General features: G+C 39.2%; 1 protein-coding gene across 3 annotated transcripts in view; it reads left to right on the forward strand.

The window, feature by feature from the left end:
* The window catches only part of arhgap32b (Rho GTPase activating protein 32b), a 113629-nt gene that overhangs the window by 34975 nt on the left and 56811 nt on the right, over positions 1-21843 (forward strand). For all 3 annotated transcript variants that reach the window (XM_056398146.1, XM_056398147.1, XM_056398148.1), the window contains exons 3-5: positions 11374-11479; positions 15355-15449; positions 15739-15823. In XM_056398146.1, the coding sequence (XP_056254121.1) occupies positions 11374-11479; positions 15355-15449; positions 15739-15823 (286 nt within the window). The remainder of the gene's footprint in view (positions 1-11373; positions 11480-15354; positions 15450-15738; positions 15824-21843) is intronic.

The following is a 21843-nucleotide window of genomic DNA, read 5'->3' on the forward strand; positions in this document are numbered from 1 at the left end:
TCTCCCCTACATTACTGCTATGACAGCATGGTGTGGGTTTTCCCTGCTGCTGGATTAGTGATGTGTGTGTGTGTGTGTGGCTGCATACTTGTGTACATCGGTCTGTGTTTTTGCAAATGTGTCCTGCTGAACGTTATCTTTTTTGGATGGTTGGTGGGGTGGGGTGGGGGATTACAGTTAAGGCTGCTCAGCCCCTCCACCTGCCCCCTCACACACCGCCCTTCCAGTCCTGAACTGGGTCGAAATCCTGCACCAGGGTTACCATGGCAGCAGCAGCTTAGCATACATTAGACAGCGGTCCAACATTACTATTGAGAGTGAGTGAGTGAAAAGAAGAGAGAGGAGGAAAAAAGATGATAAAGAAGAGAAGGGTAGAATGGAAAAAGGGAAAGAAAGAGATGTTTCTCTTCTGCTAAATTGCTTCTAGATGATGTCATGTACAGTATGTACAGGAGGGTGTGTGTGTGTGTGTGTGCTCAGGCTATGGCCCAATGCAGCAGATTATTTCTTTTATCAGAGAGGACACGGAGGGCGTTTGGCCAGGGCTGGTGCTTTATAAAAGTTGTCCGGTGAATCCTGGTGGACAGGGGTGGATCAGAGGATCAGCAGCCGGTATCGAGGAGGGCGGAGACGTTAGGCCCCCAGGAGGCGACACAGAAAGAGAATAAAAACGCTGTAAAGGTGTATATACTGTTTGCGATTCCCTAATCCAGTAAGACAGATGAGCACCCAACAGAACGGTACACTCTGCAGGAGGAGGCCCACGCCAGCAGACAAGCTCCCATCAATCTGTAACTACACAGATCACATAGCTGATGATTTAATGTATGCACAGTATGGTAGAGGTGTAGCATTTCATTAACTTATACAGGCAGATGATTTATTGTTGGTGATGTGTTGTTTTAGTATCTAAACTAGCACAATGCTAAACAAGCTGTCATATTTCGTTTTAATTTATGTTAGTGTTTTAGGACTACGAGCTGAGTTACATTGATATTTTTAATATTTTTTTTAGATAGATGTTGTTTTTGAGCTCGACCCATACTAGGAATGATAACTCGCCCTGTGCTGCTCCCCTACTTTATGAAAGTGCAGTTCCAAATCACTGGAGTGCTGCTTTATGCAGAATCTCCTTGCTGATAGAATAAAAGTCAACACCAAGGTCTGCACAGAGAGGAATTTAATTTGATGTGGGATAATGACATTTGTTGCCATCTTATTTGACTATGGAGGTGTAAAATCCTCTCTTTAGTGCTCCGTGGATTTTGTTGTTCATTGTTGCTCTGAGCTCTACAGCTTTTGCTAAAGCATAGTTGATATTTTAGAGGTTTTAATGTCACCACTTTGAATTTCAAACCCTCTGAAATAAGTCAATATATAATAGTTTTTTATCGTATCTTTGGTACACAAAGATTTATACAGTATTTTTCACTCCACAGAGTCATGGGTCACACATTTTATTCTCAATATCTTGTACCGTGTTGATAATTGAATGTGGGAGCAGGTTGTTTGAAGTCATTGTTTCTTCAGAGGCGTAGTTTGCAATTGGTAGTTTATGAAACTTGTTGAAGCAAGAATCACAAATTATTCATTCACTAATTCAACCTAATCACATGGATTTTTATATAAACTGTAGGGCTGGGTCATTGTGGCCAAAAATATTATAAATATAATATAAGTATAAATATATCATTTTCTTTCATATTGATCGATATAGATAATTATCAATATATAAATTTAATACCTTCAATGAGGAAGGAAACGCATTCAACGTGTTTGTTAAACCTCAAGGATACACACAATGTGTTACTGAATAAAACTGTATGTAAACATTGTTTACAGGAAAGCTCCACAAGGCACCTTTAATCTGAATTCAGTTTAGGATTGAATCTTATATAAATTCACAAGGTTTGTTATGGTTTGAAATAATCATGGTGTAACATTCATGCTTATTAATTTTATATAAGTCTCTGCTGTGTGGCTAGACAACATATCACTACGCGTGGCATATTGTGTAAAAATGCTCTTCCACTTTTCCTCTGCATGAAGCTGAGACAGCACTGTTTTTGAAAAATGCTTCCATCCAGGGATATATCATATCATCTCTTTCACTATAAAATATGAAATTACACTTCCTGTTTCTTTGCTTCTTTTCAAACTCCTATGGGGTAACGACTGAAAAGGCAGACAACGACTGCTGCTGGGGTTTAAACGTTGCCACAAGAGGCTTGTTTGTGCTGCAGTGTGTACTGGGAGGGTGCTATGGTAATGTTACTTGTTCAAATGGTGTTGTGTTTCCCATCGTTGTGGGCACAGGTTGTGTGCATGTTTTGCAACAGATATCACTGATGTTGTGTGACCTTCTTTGCTGCAAGTGCAGCCATTTGACTCTCCATTGGTGTTTCCTGTTAATTGTAAATGGATAAAATTGACATTTTTTCCCCATTAATCTACAACAACAGCAAAGGTTCTGAATACTTTTGTAAATGAGCAAGGGATCATTTTATCCCCTCAGCTCTAATATCCATATGTTCCCCAGATACATCATATACTGCAGTTGTGCAAGGGAGAGCAATTAGGTTGCTTTTATACAGCTCCTCTATGTTTTGGTTGCCTTGTAATTGATGCTATACGACAGCCATGCTGCTATTCAGAGAATGGTTTTTAACACAGCTATCCATCAGATCCATGCCTGAGCTGAGTGAAAATATCTATTATACACAGTGACCAGTTTCCCCCAACTCATTAGGTTACTGCTGTAAATATCTGAATGACAGAACTGAAGAGGAAAACCAGACAGACAGTGGACTCCTTGTCTTGTCTGCTGAGCCATATGTAGGACAGGGAAACAGCCTCGGTGGGATAGGAGCAAAACTGCTGGCCGAGTGGAGAGACTTGGAGCCAGTGGACGACATCCAGAACATGCATAAGGTTGAGATCCCGTGCATTGCCTACTAATAGCTTCCTCCATGTTTTTTCCTTCTCTTGCTCTCTCTCCTTATTGCTGCTTGTTACTTTCCAGAGCTTTTTTCTTTTGCGGTGGAAATGAACCGTGTTCAGGTTGCACAATAGATTTGATTTTTGATCATATATTCAGGGCGGGTTACAATCTCCTGTGATGAGTCATATCTTATTCACACTGCCTCAACATGTTTACTCTTAGGTTTAATGTAGGGCTGAATGATTTGACAAAATTACTTTTCTTTTTGTTTTAACTAGTCAGTCAGGGAAAAGTCAACTTCTAAATGAATTTGCCAAAGAATTACAAATTTAACTGACATTTATAAAGATATCACATTATTGGCAAACTGGACATTGCTCAGTAATATTCAAACATAATCACAAGATTCAAAAGTAGCATTAAATTTATAGTAGTTGCATGTGAGGTTAATAAACATTGTTAAATCCTATTTTTTTCAAACATCAAAACATCCCTCTATCCACAAAACTGTCTTTGACCAATTAGTAGACACCAGCAATCAGTCAGAGTCGAATTTGATAACTTCTTTTATGCTTGATCTTTGTTTGATCTCTGTCAGACTCCTCAACTGTACTTTGGCCAAACAGGTGCAGTGTAGACACCAACAGAGGTGTTGCTGTTTACAGAATAACAAGTTTCTGTCCTTCCTTTCTACTATCCCTCCCTCTTGGTCATAAAGCAGCAAAGAGAGACTATAAGACTTCAGACAGTTAAAGTCCTGAAGAGTCTCTACTCTGTACTTCAGGCTATTTGCAGATCCTGAATAGTCTTCAGAAGCACTGTATGTATTTTCCACAACAGTATTAATATACTTTTTATAACATTACTGCAGATGTCAGGCATTAGAAATATTTTTTGTCTGTTTCTGGGCGGAGACAGGAGACAATATACAACTATAAACTATAAGTGAGAGTTGTTGTGAGAGTGGATTGTGCAGCAGTCAGCACCATCACATTTGTAGCAAGCACTGTCACCACTGTGAGCTGCAGTAGCTAGGAAGATCAGCAGATCAGAATGGGTGGTGTTGATTTTAATAAAAACCTACATGAACTTAAATTAATTAATCATTTTTTAACTGGTTGATCCCTCGAAGCATTTTAATAATATAATTGATGTATGAGATAATTGACTATATGAGGAATTATTGTTATATACAGGTGGGAAGTACTGAAAAACATGATCTAGTAAAAAAAAAAAGGCAAGTTCAGTATCAACTTCATTCCTTCACTCTTCCGAGGTGGAAAGTAATGTCAATGTTAACTCTTTTCTTAACGTCTTATCTTCCACTGAAGTTAGCATGCTAACCAGCTATCCCATTTCTTCACTTTCTGATAGCGACTCACAGTAGCCTCCAGTCTGCCTTGTCTTGCCTGACTTGTTTTCTGTAGGAAAGCACAACCGTTCCCTGTCATTGATTCGATGTCTTCAGCAACCTCAAAACCAAGCTTGAATTTCACCCTCATAAATTCTGTCATAGTTTCACCCAGAGGCAGCAAGTAGACACTGGGTCGTATTACAGCAACATCCAACCTTAAATACAATTTACTGGTCATTCTTGTGAAATTGGATAGTTTGGCCTAGATTTGCTACTATTCAAGAAAAAAATGACTAACACTGTTATTAAGTGGTACTCTTTGGAACTGCTTTAATAAAGGTGAAACATAGATTGTTAATGGTTGTTGCTGGTTGCTTAGTACTTTTTTTCTGTGCTTTTTAAAGTACAAAACAGTCTGAAGTCAGAATTGTCAATAAATGTGAGTAGAGTGAAATCCTACAGAGTTTTGAAGATTGTCTTAACAATAATTTTTAAAGTTACAAGGTCGACGCAGGCAATCGCTGTTTCTCAAAGATAGAAAACACCATTGCTTCACTTGTCAAAAAGAGTGAAACTGTCAAAACTAAGACTGATTTGCACCATGTTGCTCCTCATACTTTGAAATCACAAGAAGAAAGAGAGTAAACTTTTGTAACACGCATGTGAGAAACAATTATCACTGTACAATATAATACACTTTTGATTTATTACAGATGAGAATTGCACTTGAAAATGTTGATAGCTTAATTCCTCAGATGGCCAGTTCAAAGAGAGAGAGAGCAATACACTAGTTTATTCCTTGAGAATAAATCATTGACTACAACAAACATTTTCTACTTGACCAAAATACTGTTTAATTCTTGTGCAGCCAAACATGAGGCACTTCACTTCCTCAGCCTTCAGCCTCCACTCACTGGATATCTCTTTCATCAGACCAGTGCCATGATATTCTCTGGTGGGTATTATTGGCAGGTCTATAAGTGGCATGTATCCATGTGTGTTCATTCCAGTACAGAAAACATGCTATGCTCTTAAGAGCTGCTCCTGTAAACATTGCTCACAGCCAATCAGACTGACGGTACTTGTTGCCTTTTTTTTGGCTGGTTTTATTCATGTCTTCTCTCCTAAATGGATTTGTGCTGTTTGTTAGATTTAAACTCAATAATTGAGAGCTGCAGATTGAAGCAGGAGATATTTCTGTCATTCACATATGATAATTTTAAGGGGAACAAAATAACATTTTCATTTAGCAGCCATTCTGGGCTCATTGCTTGTCTGCGGTTGTCAGATCAATGATCTTTCACCAGAAACACAAACAAGTTATAGATCAAGAGCACCCTTCCTAGTGCTGGAAAGGACCAGCGAACCAACCCTGAAGGTATATAGAATTGGTCATTATATTGAAATTAGATTTTCCTCATTAATTCTTTTTTTTTTTTCACTCAGTTGGCAGTTTATTAGGAACACCTAGCTAAAACTAATTCAGCCTAATACAACAGTCCCGCAGTAGCTCATCTTTCTTGATGGTTATGATGTCAAATTTTTTGTTGCATTTATTTTAGAGAAATGTTGTATCAACTGCTTGTTCATTTTGGAGGCAACAGAAAACTGACTTTAAATGCCAAACATTACCGAGTTCCAGCTTCAGTTTTTAGCATCAGCTGTTCTTCTTTGGCTACAGCCACACTACTACGTTTAACATTTTAAAACACATCACTTTTGCTATGTTTTCTCCAGCCATCAACATTACTGTGGAGTTTTCGAGCGCCTAAAACAGTGACATCTGGAAACGCTGTTTGTACAACATCTTTAGTTTGTGAACTCCGGAGTTGCATTGTAGCTTGGATGGGTAGAAACAGAGGACTTTGGAAACAATGACGCTGACACCCACGGTGTCTTTCTGAATGGGATCAGCCTCGACCACCAGTGGTGAAAGCAACATCAATAAGGAATTACAAGCGTCACCAACCTTGTTGTCTTTGCTAGCAGCTTTTGTGTAGTTAATTCTGCATTGTAACGCTACAACTGCCTTTGCTCCTCGTTAGTTGTATTTTTGTACAACTAATCTACTGCAGAGAAGACAGTCTGCATCCTGTTTGCCCAGTGTACGTGAATGGTCATGTGATGTGCGTTTTCAGGTGTGTTAGTCTGGACAGAGATTATTTCTAATATGGAGCCAGTACTTGCCCCTCAATGTATTGAAATTAGATTTTCAGTAGACTAGGGCTGAGCAGTTCACAGGAAAAGTATCAAAACCGACATTTAAGACTTCTCTCCGACTTCATCTTGCTCATGCCAGTTAATTCAGTTAATACTTTCCCTAATATGTGCGTTCATGAACTGTCCACTTAAAAAAATACTACCTCGCGTTTAGTCACATGTGTCCACCCTGTCCAGCTAACAATAGTCCATCCATTCAAAGTGAAGCTGGTGATACGGATGACACCGAGCGCAAACGCTGAGCCTCGAGCAATGAAGCTTCAGTGCAGACAACCCCACACAAAAAGAAGTCAAATTTAAACACTGCAGAAAAAACAATTTCACTGACAAAATATAACACCACCACTAAATCAACTATAACGTGACCTTTTTCACAAGATGTTTTCATTCCAAGTGATGTATGCTTTGATTTCAACTGTTCAAAACATTCAATGGTCAACAAATAGCCATAAATAGTTCATTTGTGTGTGTTTCCGTAAATTATTTTAAAATCACTCCTTCATAAGAAAAAATATCCAAGCTTTAATAGTTCAGCATATTTACAGTACAGACCTTGTTAGAGCACATAGTTAAAGATAAGTAATCGTTCTTGAATCGTAATTGAGGCAGAAGTTTGAAATAATCGTGATATTGATTTGAAGCCCTATTTAAGATGACACTTGTGACTCAGTGAAACTGTGATGAGCAATTTCACTAAATTTATGACATTTTTTGGACTAAACATTTAATCAGTTAAAGAAAATTATCAGTAGATTAAGTGATCATGAGAATAATCGTTGCACTCTCACGCAGCCCTATACTGTACATAAGTCTTTATCTGCACAACCTGGCTGTTACATGATTAGTCTGAAAAATTGTCAAAATCTTAAACTACTTCAACAACAGCTCACTGTGTTAATATAAAAAGTCATGTTTGATGGTTATTAACACTGGAAGTGACATTTTCAGTAGCTGGCAATCGTTCCACAGTGATAAACCCAGTCCACAGGCAGCACAAACTGAAGTGACTTAATGAAAGTAAGTGAAATTATTTATACGCAGGACTTGTGTTTAAATCACTGAAGTTCAGTATTAATATTATATCTTCTGCCAAATAAGCAGTTGTGTGAAAGCTGTGGTGTAGCTTTTTCTTTGAGTGTGTGAGCTGCCACTGTTGACCTTGTGACAGCAGTGTATGACCTCCACCCTCAGACCTGTTGGTCTGTGTGAGGGAAATATTCTGGTCTGGCATTGAGCATATGTTGAGTCAGACATTCAGTGGCGAGAAAGCTTAGACAAGAGAGTGACAACCAAGGCAAACGCAGTGAGACATTGATCACTTTCATTTTCAGAGCAAAATGGAGCTGCTTTTGCTTTTATGCACCAAAATTGAGAAGGTGTTGGAAAATAGTACAGATTGAAAAATTCACATCATTTTAAATTGAAAGATATGTTTCTTCCACAGTTCCCTCTTATCTGGTTTTGCAGAAGGGGGAGAGGGTGGATGGGCAGGGAGGCTGGGGAGAGAACTGCACAACACCATTTTCAGGCAGTTTTTCTTGCTGCGGTGCGTTTGGAGCAGGTGCTGGAAGGAGCAGCTCCCTTCTCCTCACATGCTTCCTCACCAAGGAATGCTGGGAATGCCGGAGTGCACTTCTAAACAGAGTAGGGTAACACTTGGCAAGTGAAATGCACTGTTGAAGCTTGATCTTTACACCCAGTGTCTGAAAGTGCTTTGCACTGACAGTGGCTCTCAAGTCTTCCCTGGTGATCGGTGCTTAAAGCATGCCATTCGGGTGATTGTGGCGAAGGATGGTCAGTGGCCTTGATTTCGCATCATGACGGACAATTTACATTTTTTGAAGATGGCTGCGATATCCTGTTATGGGATAAACAAGACGGCTATGAAATTTTTTAACATAAATTATATTTTGTAGAGAAACTATCATAAAGAATAATTAATTTGAACAAATAAAAATCTGTTTTTGTGTGTAAATATATTTGCATCCACATAAGCGCACACTAAAAAACTCAGTTTTACACATTTGCACTTGAACACATACTTCCTTCCACATACTCACTCAACTCAGTGTTTTCTGTTCAATTATAGAGCAAATCTTTAACTGAATTTGCAAAAACATTTGCAGGAGAAAATGCAAATTAAAAGCTGTTTCCATCCCCTACTTCTTCCGCTAACGCAAATGTTAGCTATAGCTAAGCTAGGTGGCTAACTAGATAACTGCCTGTTACACATCCAATTTTATACTAATCATTCATTTTTCCATTAGAAAAAACTGAAATCATCGAGTTAAACAATCATTAACCATTCTCTCAGCCCAATCCTGCTTCCCTAGTAACCAGTGACCCCCACCAGCAATCGGATTGAAGACAAAACAGCCAATCAGAAACCGTCTCATTTAATTTTCCAGTTGAACAGAAGGGATTTTTGTTTGCTCAAATTAGATTGTTGTTTTTTCTTTTTTTCTTTTTCTTTTTTTTTGTGCGGGTGTGTGTGTGATGATAATTTCTACACACCTTTTTTTGTGCTGAAAATGGGTTCAGAGACTGAGGCTGAAATATAATTGAATAAACAACATCTGTTGTAGTGAATCCTTGGTGATTAAAATAACAAAGAACTGAAAAATAGATGCTCACCAACATACTGTATCTATTGTCCTTTGGTTATGGTAGAATGGAAGAATTAATCCTACAGATAACAGACCTATTCAGTAACAAATAAGCACTTAATGAAGCAGTAATATATCAGCATCATGTTATATCTTTAAGTCTTGTTCTTTGAAACTCTGGTTGTACAGGTTTGCATGAAAATTGTTGAGTAAAAAAGACATAATTAGACCGACTGTTGAAGCGAGTTCAGTGAGAATTTGTGTAAGAGGGTTTGAGGGAGCAGGGAGTACAGAGAATCACTCATGACTAAACTTTATTTCCCTGCATTTTTTCGAGTTCCCGGCCCTTAAGTCCAATTATCTTAACGCAGGCGTTGTCTCTGTGTTTGCTGGAAGTCATCATCATGCAGCTGCTACAGACTGTTCCATCTTCTCTCTGCTGTCTGCTGGAGTTTATTAGACTCATGTCTCTGATGCATCACTGCTGCATTCAGACTGATGGTTAAAAATCATCCTCGTATTGTTCTCTGTGTGTGTGTGTGTGTGTGTGTGTGGTGTGTGGTGTGTGGCTGGAAGTATGTTGTATGTGCGCTCTGTGTGCGTCACTAGTCACTTTGTGAAATGCTGCTGTGCAAATCTATTTCATTTCCGACCCCGTTCTGTTTTTCTCTTGGACTCTCTGGAATAAAGAGCAGTCTTTGAAGTAGACAAGACAACTGTGTAGATAGACGTCTCATCTACAAGTTTTTTTGGAAGGCAGCGCTAACTCAAATGTATCTTCACAAAATTATCCAATGTCTGTGCCCTATTTCATTTCCTTTCTTGTTGTCTGAATGCTGAACACATTTAAAATGTCCTGAACTGGGTGCTGCAGCTACTAGACACAGACAACTTTTTCCTTTCAGGATTTTTATCATCTCTTCACCTGGACTACAACTCTAATGTTAAACTGGAAAGGTGTTGTGCTTTTCTTATGGATTAAGAACAGATATCAGCAAAATGCATGAATGTCTGTCTTGGTTAGATGTAAAAAGGACGGTTGTTTTACTTTACCAAAATCTAAAACCCACATCAATTCACGGTACAGTAACATACGGGGCAATGCAGGAATGGAATTCACTCCCAAATCATATTGTACAACAAAATAATATATGTGGTTTTTAAAAAAAACACTAAAAGAGCATTACCTAAGAACAAATTTTCATAATTAATGAGTATAATTTTGTGTATAGATTCCTGGGCATGCAATTTTGTAAGATGATAATTATCTGTTAAATAATGATAGATTCAGTCGCAGCTTGTTTATTTTTTTGTGTTTGTTGAATCACTTATTATTATGTGTCATATTGTGTTACGCGTATTATTGTGTTGTGATGAGTACTGTGAATATGTATAGTTGTACTGTTAACATCAAACCCGTATAGACCCCAGGAAGAATAGCTGCTGCAATGCAAAAGCTAATGTGGATCTAAATAATCAAACAAACAAACCTTCCCTCCCTGACCAGTCACACTGGCTGGATCAACTCAGATCATTTTTCATAGCAGGGCTGCAACTAAAGTTTATTGTCATTATCAATTAATCTGATTTATTGTTTTTTATTTTATTTTCCATTAATAGTGCGGTGTATAAAATGCAGCCCCAGGTGATGTCGACAAATAGCTTGTTTTGTCTGACCAGAGATACTCGGTTTACAATGAAATATGAGAGATTTAAACAATTATAGTGAGATAGTTGCAAATTAATTGCCTGTTGATGAACTTATCATTGCATCTCTATTTAAGAGGCTAAAATAATATCCATTAATGATTTGTAGAAAAATACCCAGTGCTCCTCATCGTCTTCGATTTTTTATAAATCAATAAAATATGAAAAATGGCTCGTGTGTTTAGTTTGTAAATACTCTATGCTTATTTACATTGCTGTTAATAGAGGATATGTTTGAGTTTCAAGCGCTGACATTGAATTTTTAACTTGTTAGAGTTGAACCAAAGATCAATTAGTCGATTGAAAGAAAATTAATTGGCAGGTATTTTGGTAATTGGTTAATTGTTTGAACATTTGATGGTTCCAGCTTCTCAAATGAGATTTTTCTGCTTTTCTGAGGTTGTGTATGACAGTTAATAAAGTTTGTATAAGTATCTGGGTTATGGTTTGGGTTGGTCGGACTGAAGTGAAGTTAAATATCACCCACGTGAAATTGTAATAAATTCAGTTCTAAGTTTGTGTATTTATGTGTGTGTTTGTTGTAGGGGTCTGAGGCCTGGGCGTCACCTGGAGGAGGACGATATTGTGCCTGAACTGGCTCACATCCATCCCCGAGAGAGACCTGACTGGGAGGAGACCATCAGTGCCATGGTGAGAGAAACACACACACACACACACACACACACACACACACACACATGCAGTGGTATGAGATGGTTACTGTTATTAAATACAAATGGTACATTAACTGTCCTGGGACAACTGCAGCTCATACTGAGTGTCGCTGGTTACACTTCAGATTCACTGATAACGCCACACCAATCAGCTTGTTTGCTGCGTGTCACACTCTTATCTGTGTCTGGTTTTAACCTGGTGGATTGATTAGTTGTGTCTTTCTTTCCTGTTGAAACCGTGTCTCCTCTGCTCCTGAAACACTACCACACATTCATGATTAATGCAGATGACTGTTGGTGTCCTGAAGCTACTCTACTCCAGATCCTTTTGCATAGATAGTCATCTACTTGCCATCTGCGTACTCCTGTGTCATCTACTCATCTCAGCCCACCTCCTCACCCTGGATTTCCATTCACCAGACACAATCATTCATTATTTCCTTTCCCTCCTATCTTCGGTGCGGGTGTTGCTTATTGCATCAACTGCACGCTGAAAATGAGGCCGTCTCCATGGTAACATGCCGAGCCACCCATGGTCGGCGCGTGGTTGGAGCCCCATCACGAGCGCTTACTTCGACCGAGCAACAGAAGAGAAAGAGAAACAACAACCTCACAAGGCTAATGAATATTGATATCAGAGGCGGGGCCTTTAATACTGCATGTTTGCTATTCTTTGTTCAATATTTGATACGAGAGGGACTCTATACTGGAGTAGCATGCATTATGTATGTCTCTGGTGGTTTGAGGAGGTGATGAGAAAGCGCTAAGCAACTTAGTGTAAGCTGTCACACCGACGCCCTGTTGCACTGTGTAGGATAGATTATATTCTGTGTCGACTGCAGAGCGAGGCATAATGGAACAAAACATTCCCAAATCCCTGCAATGTCGTGATAAAATGAACAGGAACGTCTTTGTCAATAATTATCAGTCACACTGTCAAAGAACACAGGAACAATCCAAATGCTGGTTTTGTTTTTCTGACTAACCTTTTTGACAAATGCATTCCTTAGCACCTAAATATAACCTTAACTGTCACATCTAAATAGCCACCCAACCATCATCCTGAGCCTCATCTAAAGCAAATTCTTACTTGAACAAGCTTTACCCTCTAAACAGTCCTTTGAAGACATAAGGTCTGGTCAAAATGTCCTCACAATGCAGAAATGCGACTACTATGGTTTAAAACTGAGATTGGTTCTCACAAAAGTACACACACACACACACACACACACACACACACACACACACACACACACACACACACACACACACACACACACACACACACACACATATATCAGCTTCTAAAACTCTATACATCAGTGCTGCAACTAACAATCATTTCATCATCAATTAATCTGCTGATTATTTTTTGATCAGTTAGTCGTTTGGTCTAAAACATGTCAGAAATAGGTGAAAAATGTGTCCAAGGTCCAGAACCCAAAGATTTAGTTTATGGTAATTTAAAAAAGAGTGAAGCAGCAAATCCTCACAAATGAGAAATTGAGAGCAGAGATTGTTGGTAGGAATCTCAGAGCCTCCTGTCTTCTGATTGGCTCACTGACCTGTTGTTGCTAGAGCTCCAGAGAGAAGCCTAAGAGAGGAGATGTAAAACTACATTTAGATGGTTTTAAGTTCTTAAAACCACAAATGTATCTACTTATGGATCAACATTTCAAGTAAAACACTGGACAAGTGTAAAATATGGGACTTTATTGATTAACAAGATAGTTGCCGATTTGTTTTTGTGCCGATCGGCACTTGATGAATCAGCTAATCATCGCAGCTCTAATACATATGAACAATTAAAATGACTTCCATGTCCAAACAGCATGGCTCAGTTAACACCTTGGATAGAGGTGGACTAGACTGTCTGAACTCATCTGCATACCACCTTAACTGCCACTGACCGTCTGGCTGCTGAATTCACAGAACCACACAGATACAGCTTAACTTGATGTTATTCTCTCACATGACCAGTGGCTCTTTGCTGCAGATTTTGTTTCCTTTTTGCTTCATAGGATTTTTCAATTGCCCTCCGATAGATGTGTTTTCCATCACTTCACATCACTTCCATCACAATCTTTTTTTTTTTTTTTTTTTCTTGCCTTCATTTTAATATAATTTTGTCTCTCAGGTGGCTTCCAATAACCTGCTGTCAGATTACTGAAATAAAAACCCCACAATAAACACGTCCGCTGATAAAAATCTGTTTGCACCAGAATAGATTCCCCAGGCTCTGTTAATGTTTTGTTGACCACAGCTGCATTTGATTTTCAGTCTAATTTAGGTCAAATGAAGCAAGTGAGTGGGTTTGTTAAGGAACACTCTATTGGTTTAATAGTGTGGCATGGAAAGACCATGAAATAGAGATGCACTGATACAATCAGCTGGCTCAGGCGTAAACGATTCACATTCACTGATCCGATCTACATCACAGCGTCCGCCTTGTCAGCGTTATTATTAAATCCATGGTTTCCGCTTCCTGTTTAGGCAGGCTGCCAACTCAGTTTTTAGAACCATGGCAATTCTGGTAAATTACATATTCACATTTACTCATCAAGTTCCACACAGTGAGGTGTGCAGATGTGAAGTTTGGGTAAAAGAGAGGACTGGTATCGGATCAGGAATCTGTCTCAGCAAATACCCTGGGAGCTGCTTTCATGTGAGAAAAGGTTGGATCACTGCATCTGTAGTTAACTTAAACTTAAATTTTGTGGTTAAGAAAAAGACAGTGTAGCTTCATTTATACTTGTGCGCTATGCTGTTGGATACTCTGTACCTAATGTGAGCCTCCTCAAAAGATGCTAAAATATTATGTCGGAACTGTGATTGGCCAACTTGTTACTGCTCCTACAAGTTTCTGACACTGGTGGAGGTTGTTGAGAATAAAGACAACATGAAGCAGGTTGACAAGAGCCTTTGTTTCAGATGTAGCAAAGCCATTACACTGCAAACCTGCGATTCACCACAGTCTCCGCTCATATCACAGAGAATGAAACAATGGTCTCATACTCAGCATTGAAACAAGTTGGACTTTCCCACCGTAACTTAGATTGAACAAAGCAATGTAAACACACCTGCTGTGAGGAATATAATAACATATATATGGCCCGATCAGGTTTCTGATCCACTAGTGTTACTGTAGCAATATCAAAAAGCGAAATCTGATGCTGAGCTGTAAATCCGAACCTACCTTACATGTATCTGTGGAGGTTATAGTCTCTGCCTGTGTGATACGTGCACCATGACTTCAGCCAGTCAGACACTGATCTGATTCGCCTTAGAAGTGAAAATAAGAAGAGCAATGTAGATGTAATGTGATGGAAAGAAAAAGAAAACATGGCCACTGACACTCAATATGCTATACTGAGAAAGGCAAAGCACATAAAGTATTAACTAGTTCAACTCACAAGCTTATGTGATCAAAATGAACGTGGCTATTAATGTTTCTTCCATGAAGCATCTTTAATTGAATGAAACAATGAATGAATGAATGAAACAACAGCTGATCTACATTTGTGCTGTCATTGCTATGTCATTAATTTAAATGCTGCACATGTTGTTTATGAAATTAATTTGTTCACTTGCTGGTCTGCCTGATGAAGTCAGTTCTGAATGAGGCTGCTTTACCATCAACATCTCATGTGCTGACATTCTGTAGGTCCTTCAACTTAAACACCAAAAAGACCAAGACAGGATTTTATAATACAATAATCAGTGCCTGTTGGTTTTCTTGAATGGTGCCTTGAAGCAAAACCTGAATGGAAAATTATCAAACAGTGTAACAGAGATTTATTTCTATATGCCACCTGCGTCGCTGATGTTTGTGTGTATGCTTGTGCGTTTTAGGCGAGGAGTGCAGAGATCCCCGAGCTGCGGACAGAGCCCCTCATGCGCTCATGCAGCAGCAGCACGGCCAGCATGAAAGTCAAGAATGTCAAGAAGTGAGTAGACACCCACACACACACACACACCTGCCTCTGCCTGTCTGCTCCCCCTCTCACATCTCTCCTTCCCTCCGTTCATCTCTATTTATCGCTTTTAACCGGCTCTGTTTCGCCTCTGTTTCCTGCATCCCTTCACCGAGTCTATTTCTGTGTCTTCCTCCTCCTTTCACTCCCCCTATTTGCACTGCACCCTCCGTCTTATACTAGTCATACACACTCCAAGGTGTTGTCATGAGCAGAGGATGAAGTGCTAACCGAACTGAGTGTACATGTATCATGTTTTCAGACTTTGCTTCACCAAGGGCCACTTCCCGAAACTGGCAGAGTGTGCTCACTTCCACTATGAAAACGTGGACTTCGGTACAATTCAGGTAAAGACATTTCTCCCTGATTCCTTTACAAGTTTAATGTCAAGTCAAATCACATATATCCCAAGTGATGAGGAATTCAACCTGGGGCTGGGCTGACGGCTCTCAGAGCAGGATGTGTCACAGAAGGTTTTATAATTTTGGTGAAACTGGCCACGGATGTCAAACGTGGTGTAGGCAAAGGCTTTGTACTTTACTGTTATTTATTTTTTCAAAAACAAATCCTCTCTCTCTCACCCCGGTGGTGCTGGGGAAGAAACTGAAAGATGATTTTCATACAGACACAACTATGACTCATGTATCCTCCAGTTGACATCAAGCAGAATTCCTTTGCTGTTGATACCAAGGAGATGGTTGATGATTTGCATTTGTGTGATATGTCATCATGGATGCCCCCCGTCGGCTACAACCATAGACTGTATATAAAGATGGATGTAGCTACCTCTGTGACATCACCAATAGGTTTCTGAAGAGCGGTTTTGAAGCTCGGTGTGAGCTGCCCTGCCGTCGCCATCTTGGCCCTCCATCTAACCGCCGGCTATTCAAAAAAATGGGCAAAGAGGTGGGGCGTGTGTGGAGCTGAGACTTTGGTGCAGGCCAGTTTGTGGCAAGCATACCCTCACCCACCTGTCACTCAAACGGGCCTCAGTTATGCAGAACTTTAAGCCTCAATAAAATCTAAACATTTGATTTATAAAAATATATGATATATAAAAATGAGGAGGAAATTATCTATAGAGACCAAAAACCATTTTAGTACCAGGTTGTAAACATGTTTATTTAAAGTTGACATTTTAACATAGGAGTCGATGGGGATTGACTCACTTTTCAAGCCAGACTCAAGTGGTCATTCCAAGAACTGCAGTTTGTTGCACTTCCTCTTGGCTCTTGGCTACAACACAACCTTATTCATTCCAGCTTCAGACAACTGGCCTGAGTAGGTGCTGGAGCCTGGCTGTTACAGACCGCCTGAATACAGGGAACACTCTCAGCTTTTCCTGCACTTGATCTTATTCACACCTCACTTCAGCCAGCAGCTCTTTTTGGAGCAGGTTTTATACAGATCCTTTTTGCATTACAGAGTATGTGTATCTCTTAATGTATCTTTTTTTTTTTCCTTACCATCAAAACGCATTTGTCTGGAAAGTTACAATAATCCAAATTTAATGCCTCAGTCATGGTGAGGAAAAGAAAAGCAAAAGAGAGGAAACTGATCTATGACTAATATTTCACTTGAGTCAAGTATTACTTAATCAGCACAGCTCTGCTGGTCCCATCTATTGGCACACACTTGACATCGGTTTGAGTGATTAATATTTCCCCTGTGCAGTTATTCTCCAGGTTTGTGCTATAAAAATAAAGATTTTCCGAGGAGGATGCTAGTGCTCATCACCACAACAGTCTGGGACTGAGGATCTTATCAACTCCAACACTAGCTAGGATGTGTGTTAGCATATAGATCACTGAAAACACTGGGGTATTATATTACAGTTTGTCTGCTCTCTGAGGTAATTAGAGTAATTAACTGTAGGACATTTTTGGAGAGAAAAAAAATCAAATCAGTTAAATGTGAAAGCTGTAACTCAAATCAGTACCAATTAGCATTTAAAAGGACCACGACCCTTATTATGTTGTTAAAGTTGTCTTGGCATGAGCTGATATTTATCAGGAACTCTCCTTTACAGACTGAAGGTGTGGGATTTGAAAGAAGTGAGTTTTTAAGGCCATCATAGCAATTGTAGGATCCAGTGCTTTTGGAGCGTGACCCTAACTAGGGTCTAAAATTTCAGTTTTGACCATTTAAAAAAAAAAAAAAAAAACTGTCACTAGTGAGTTTTCCCTCTGTCAGTAAGTGTAATACTAAACCACTGTGCTTTATCTGCTTAAAGACGAAATGGTATAGTTAGCGTTTGTTATGTAGCTTTCACTAAATGCATTCCTGTGTGGAAGTGAACAGGAATAACCAGGTATAGAGAATGAGAAATGGTCCTTTTGAAATTGCCAAAATCAAAAGTCAGAAAATGTGTATATGAGTGTGAATGAGGATTTTCTAGCTGTTTCATCGTTATAAAGACTTCACAGGAGATCCTTGCCTCTCCCACATATATGTCATTATGTTATGGGACCAGTAGAGGTCAGCAGTCAACTAACTTATTGCATGTTGCTGTTGAGAGAGCAGAATGAGAGAGTGTGTGCTGAAAAGCTTCCATCTACTTCACCTGCAGGTGATTTGTTGATATAACTCAGGTTACACCACAGACTCTTATCTGTCCATTCACTGCATGCATAAAGGAAACTCTTTCAGCTAATTTGAATTGTCTGTAGTCAGTAGGTTCTTTTGTTATCCCAGCTGTGTGTGCTGGCTGCTCGTGCTGGCACAGAGCAGCGTGACTGTCTCACCCTCTGTGGTTTTCATATTGCTTTCAAGTAGTCCTGCCTCTCTGTTTTGCTTGGGTGTTTGCTGCTGTTTAGTTTTGGTATTCAGCTTCGGCTCCTGCCTCTTCTCTTGAGCGAACAGAGCCCCAACGGTAACTCACATCTTCTTTGTTTGTTAAAGGATTCATTATTCTGTATTTGTTCCCTGTGTCAGTCAATATATTTTATGTATAATCTTGACTCAGCCAAACATGTTCTCCTTGTTTAATGACTTGGTCACAAGTGTATTCTGTTTATTTGGTCCAAATGATTCCGACATGATATAAATACTTGATGAGATGATGAATGAAAACGAGTTAAGCATTAAGCAGAGAGTGTTTCCTCGAATTAAAGTTTTATGTTCATCATGGTGGTTATTTGACAAAAGTGTCTGTCAAGTTGCAAAACTATGGTATCAGTTTTTGTTTTATTTTTTTTTATGTTACTGTAGTAGAGCCCTTTGCCATCTCTTGTAGCTGCACCGGTAAGGTTTAGGAATATTTCTATATTTAAAACCCACCTGAAGTTATTCCTCTGAGCTCTGCACTCCGCATCAAGCCTCACAGACTATGTGCAGTGTACTGAACTGAGACGGGGTCAGGACATGGGCTCAGATTGGCATTCGGCCTTCTGCTGGAAGACATATTCTTTCATTTCCATAATAAAAAACCTTGCCAAAGCAGAATTTAAGTCAGGCAAGGTTTTGTTGTGGAAACATCAGGATCTCATCGTCACAGAAGGCCAAGCAGTTGTGTGAATTCAGAGCAGTGGTTGCGTGGCAGTTGTTGTCCCATGACTCTGGTATGTTAGATAACATTAGACTTTTAACCAGCAAGTCCTTTTGTTTTTGTTCTGTCTTTCAGTCACTGACATTGACATGAACTGGATTCATTTACATAATTTCATTTTGTGTTATTATTATTATTTATTATCAAGTTTTGCCCATTCTCTGAATTGCTGGTGACCAAGCTGTTGATTCATTGGAATTTAATGTTTTGCTTGTGCAAACAACCAAAATTTGTTGTTGACGAGCAACTGTTGTTAATGTAATTTGATAAACTGGCTGTACTGATACTTTGAGACGGGTCTCTGAGCTCAGTGTGGACATTTTGACAGATTGTGTTTTTGACAGTCCAATTAAATTTGTTGTTGATGTGAAGAGTTAATTGGCAGCACTGAGGCTAATTGGAGTTTTTTTTTTTTTTCAGTCTCACTGAAACAGTGTCTTTAAACATTTACAGTATAATATGCAGGTGTACCTGTAGCAATAACACAAATAACACGCTGTGATCCTGTTATCTCAGTGGAGCATGCTGCTAAACCTGGCAGCAGTTCAGCTCCCTGTGAGCCCAGCAAACTAAATGCAGACATGTAATTTTATGGTGATTTGAGGTAAAGTGTCTGTAGATCACATATATTACATGACATTCACACACTCACTAGGAATGAGTCAGCACTGCCACATGCTTTTTTGTAAGTGTATGAGTATAATGGAGGGTCACTTTAGGGGAATACAGAGAGGCAAATTGGGATGTGACTGAGCTGGATGTCTAAATACATGGCTTTGGTCCACACTACAATATCTCATCAACCATCAGATGGATTTCCATGATATTTATTGGAGATATTCATGGTACCCAGAAAATGAATTGCGATAACTTTGGTAAATTTATGATATGAAATATCTCAACATCTACAAGATGGATTTGCCACCAGCAGCTTTTTTTTGTGAAATATCGAATGGATAGCAGTAAATTATTTTTCCCCTCAGGATGAATTGATGAATGATACCCTCTAACCATATACACGTTAGCGATGTTATTTTAAGCGTGTTGGCATTCTGATGTTATCCTTTAGCTCAAAGCACAATTGTGCCTAAGGACAGCCTTTATCTCAAGTTTTGGACTCTGCATTTCAACTAAGCTACCAGTGGGTTATTAATGGCTGCTATGTTTAATGCAATCAATTCCAAAGATAACATCATAGACCTTAGTGCAGTGGAAGTCTGAATGAATGAGCTCAGAGTCATTCAGGCCTCTTGTTACACTGAACCTCACAGCACCTTCCCAGAGCTCTGTTGATGTGTCGGTGAGAGCAGCCTGGAGAGGATCAGGGGAACCAACAGTTTCACAGAGGCTGCAGCTTCACAGCATTTGGTGATTCTATGAAAAGCAGGAATTTAACTTGAATAAACTTCCGGTATTTGCTTTGACATTAGAGACACGCTCTGCCTCGTATTTAAACAACTGTGTTTCCATATCAGGTTCATAATCGGTGAAGAGGATTTTGGGCCTCCTGCATGAAAATTATAAAAATGACAACAGCTGATGGTCCAGTGATTTCTGTTCTTTGTTTGCACCAATTGGTTAGAGCTTCTTGAAAGAATAACATAATTTATTGATAAAGCTGTGCCATCAGACACAATTGTAGAGTCAGGCTGTCAGCATAGTGTAAGAACAGTTAAGCTCATCTTTGTGCGTGTTGGAGACAACAAGCTACTTGTTATTCTGAATTCTGCAAGTCTCTGCAAGTTTCACCTGTTCTGCATCTACTGTATATGCCACGTGCATCATCATCATCAACCTTTATTTATTTTCTCAGGGATACATTGATGGGTGACCATCATTTTTAATGATGCCCAGATTACATATGCAGAAATAAAACGAACCAAACAATCAGAAATACAAAAATCAATTCCTAATAAAAGCAGTTACATTTAAAAACGCTAAAGACCCCCTCTGATGAAAATCAAGTGTTTGACCATGATATATATATATATATATATATATATATAATATATATATATATATATAAAATACAAGACTTATCAAGAGTGAAATAAGCTGTCAACGCCATGTCTGAGTGAGTATTTTAATCTTGGAACTGCAGTGAACCAATGATAGTCTCATAAAAATAAATTCAGGGTTTCATATGTCACAAACCTAAGGAACCAATCCTGATAACTTGTGGGGACAGGGGGCTGCAAAATAAACCCAAAACCTTGTCAGTACAGAGAGCGAGAGTTTGCTTTGGCACAACCACTAACACTTTGTCAGCCACTGCCGGTTACAAGCTAACAAACAACACAAACAAATAAAAGATGCTAGCTATGCTAACCGTTCTGATACGTCTGCCAGTCGCCGGCAGACTCCTCTTCCGAGTCTGGGTCTGACAGAGGCTCAAACATGTGGCTGAGTCTCTCTGATGTTTCCTCCATCTTGATATTCTCTGTTCTTTCACCTGTCAACCTGGAGCAAGCAGCGGTGGTGGGCAGGGCACAAGGCCTGATCCAGATTTCTTAATGAGGAAGTAATCGTAGATGTGCTTCCAGACCCACAAATTTTATTTTTCACTTTTTATTTGGGGAAAACCATGTTAAACAAAATATCAATCATAGCAGAGTATTTTTTACACAGTTTAAAAGATGGAACTTTAAAATATAAAAGTATATTTCTAAACTGTCCCAGTGTTACCAGGGAATCGATATCTAAAGTGCGTTGTAGGTTATTCCATGAGCCTGGAGCACAAAATCTAAAAGCAGCATGTACATGATCATTTACATGCGGGCAATGCCCCCAGAGTGCAATATATGGTGATCCTTTTGAAAG

The sequence above is a fragment of the Seriola aureovittata genome, chromosome 15, assembly GCF_021018895.1.
Source record: "Seriola aureovittata isolate HTS-2021-v1 ecotype China chromosome 15, ASM2101889v1, whole genome shotgun sequence".
NCBI classification, from domain to species: domain Eukaryota; kingdom Metazoa; phylum Chordata; class Actinopteri; order Carangiformes; family Carangidae; genus Seriola; species Seriola aureovittata.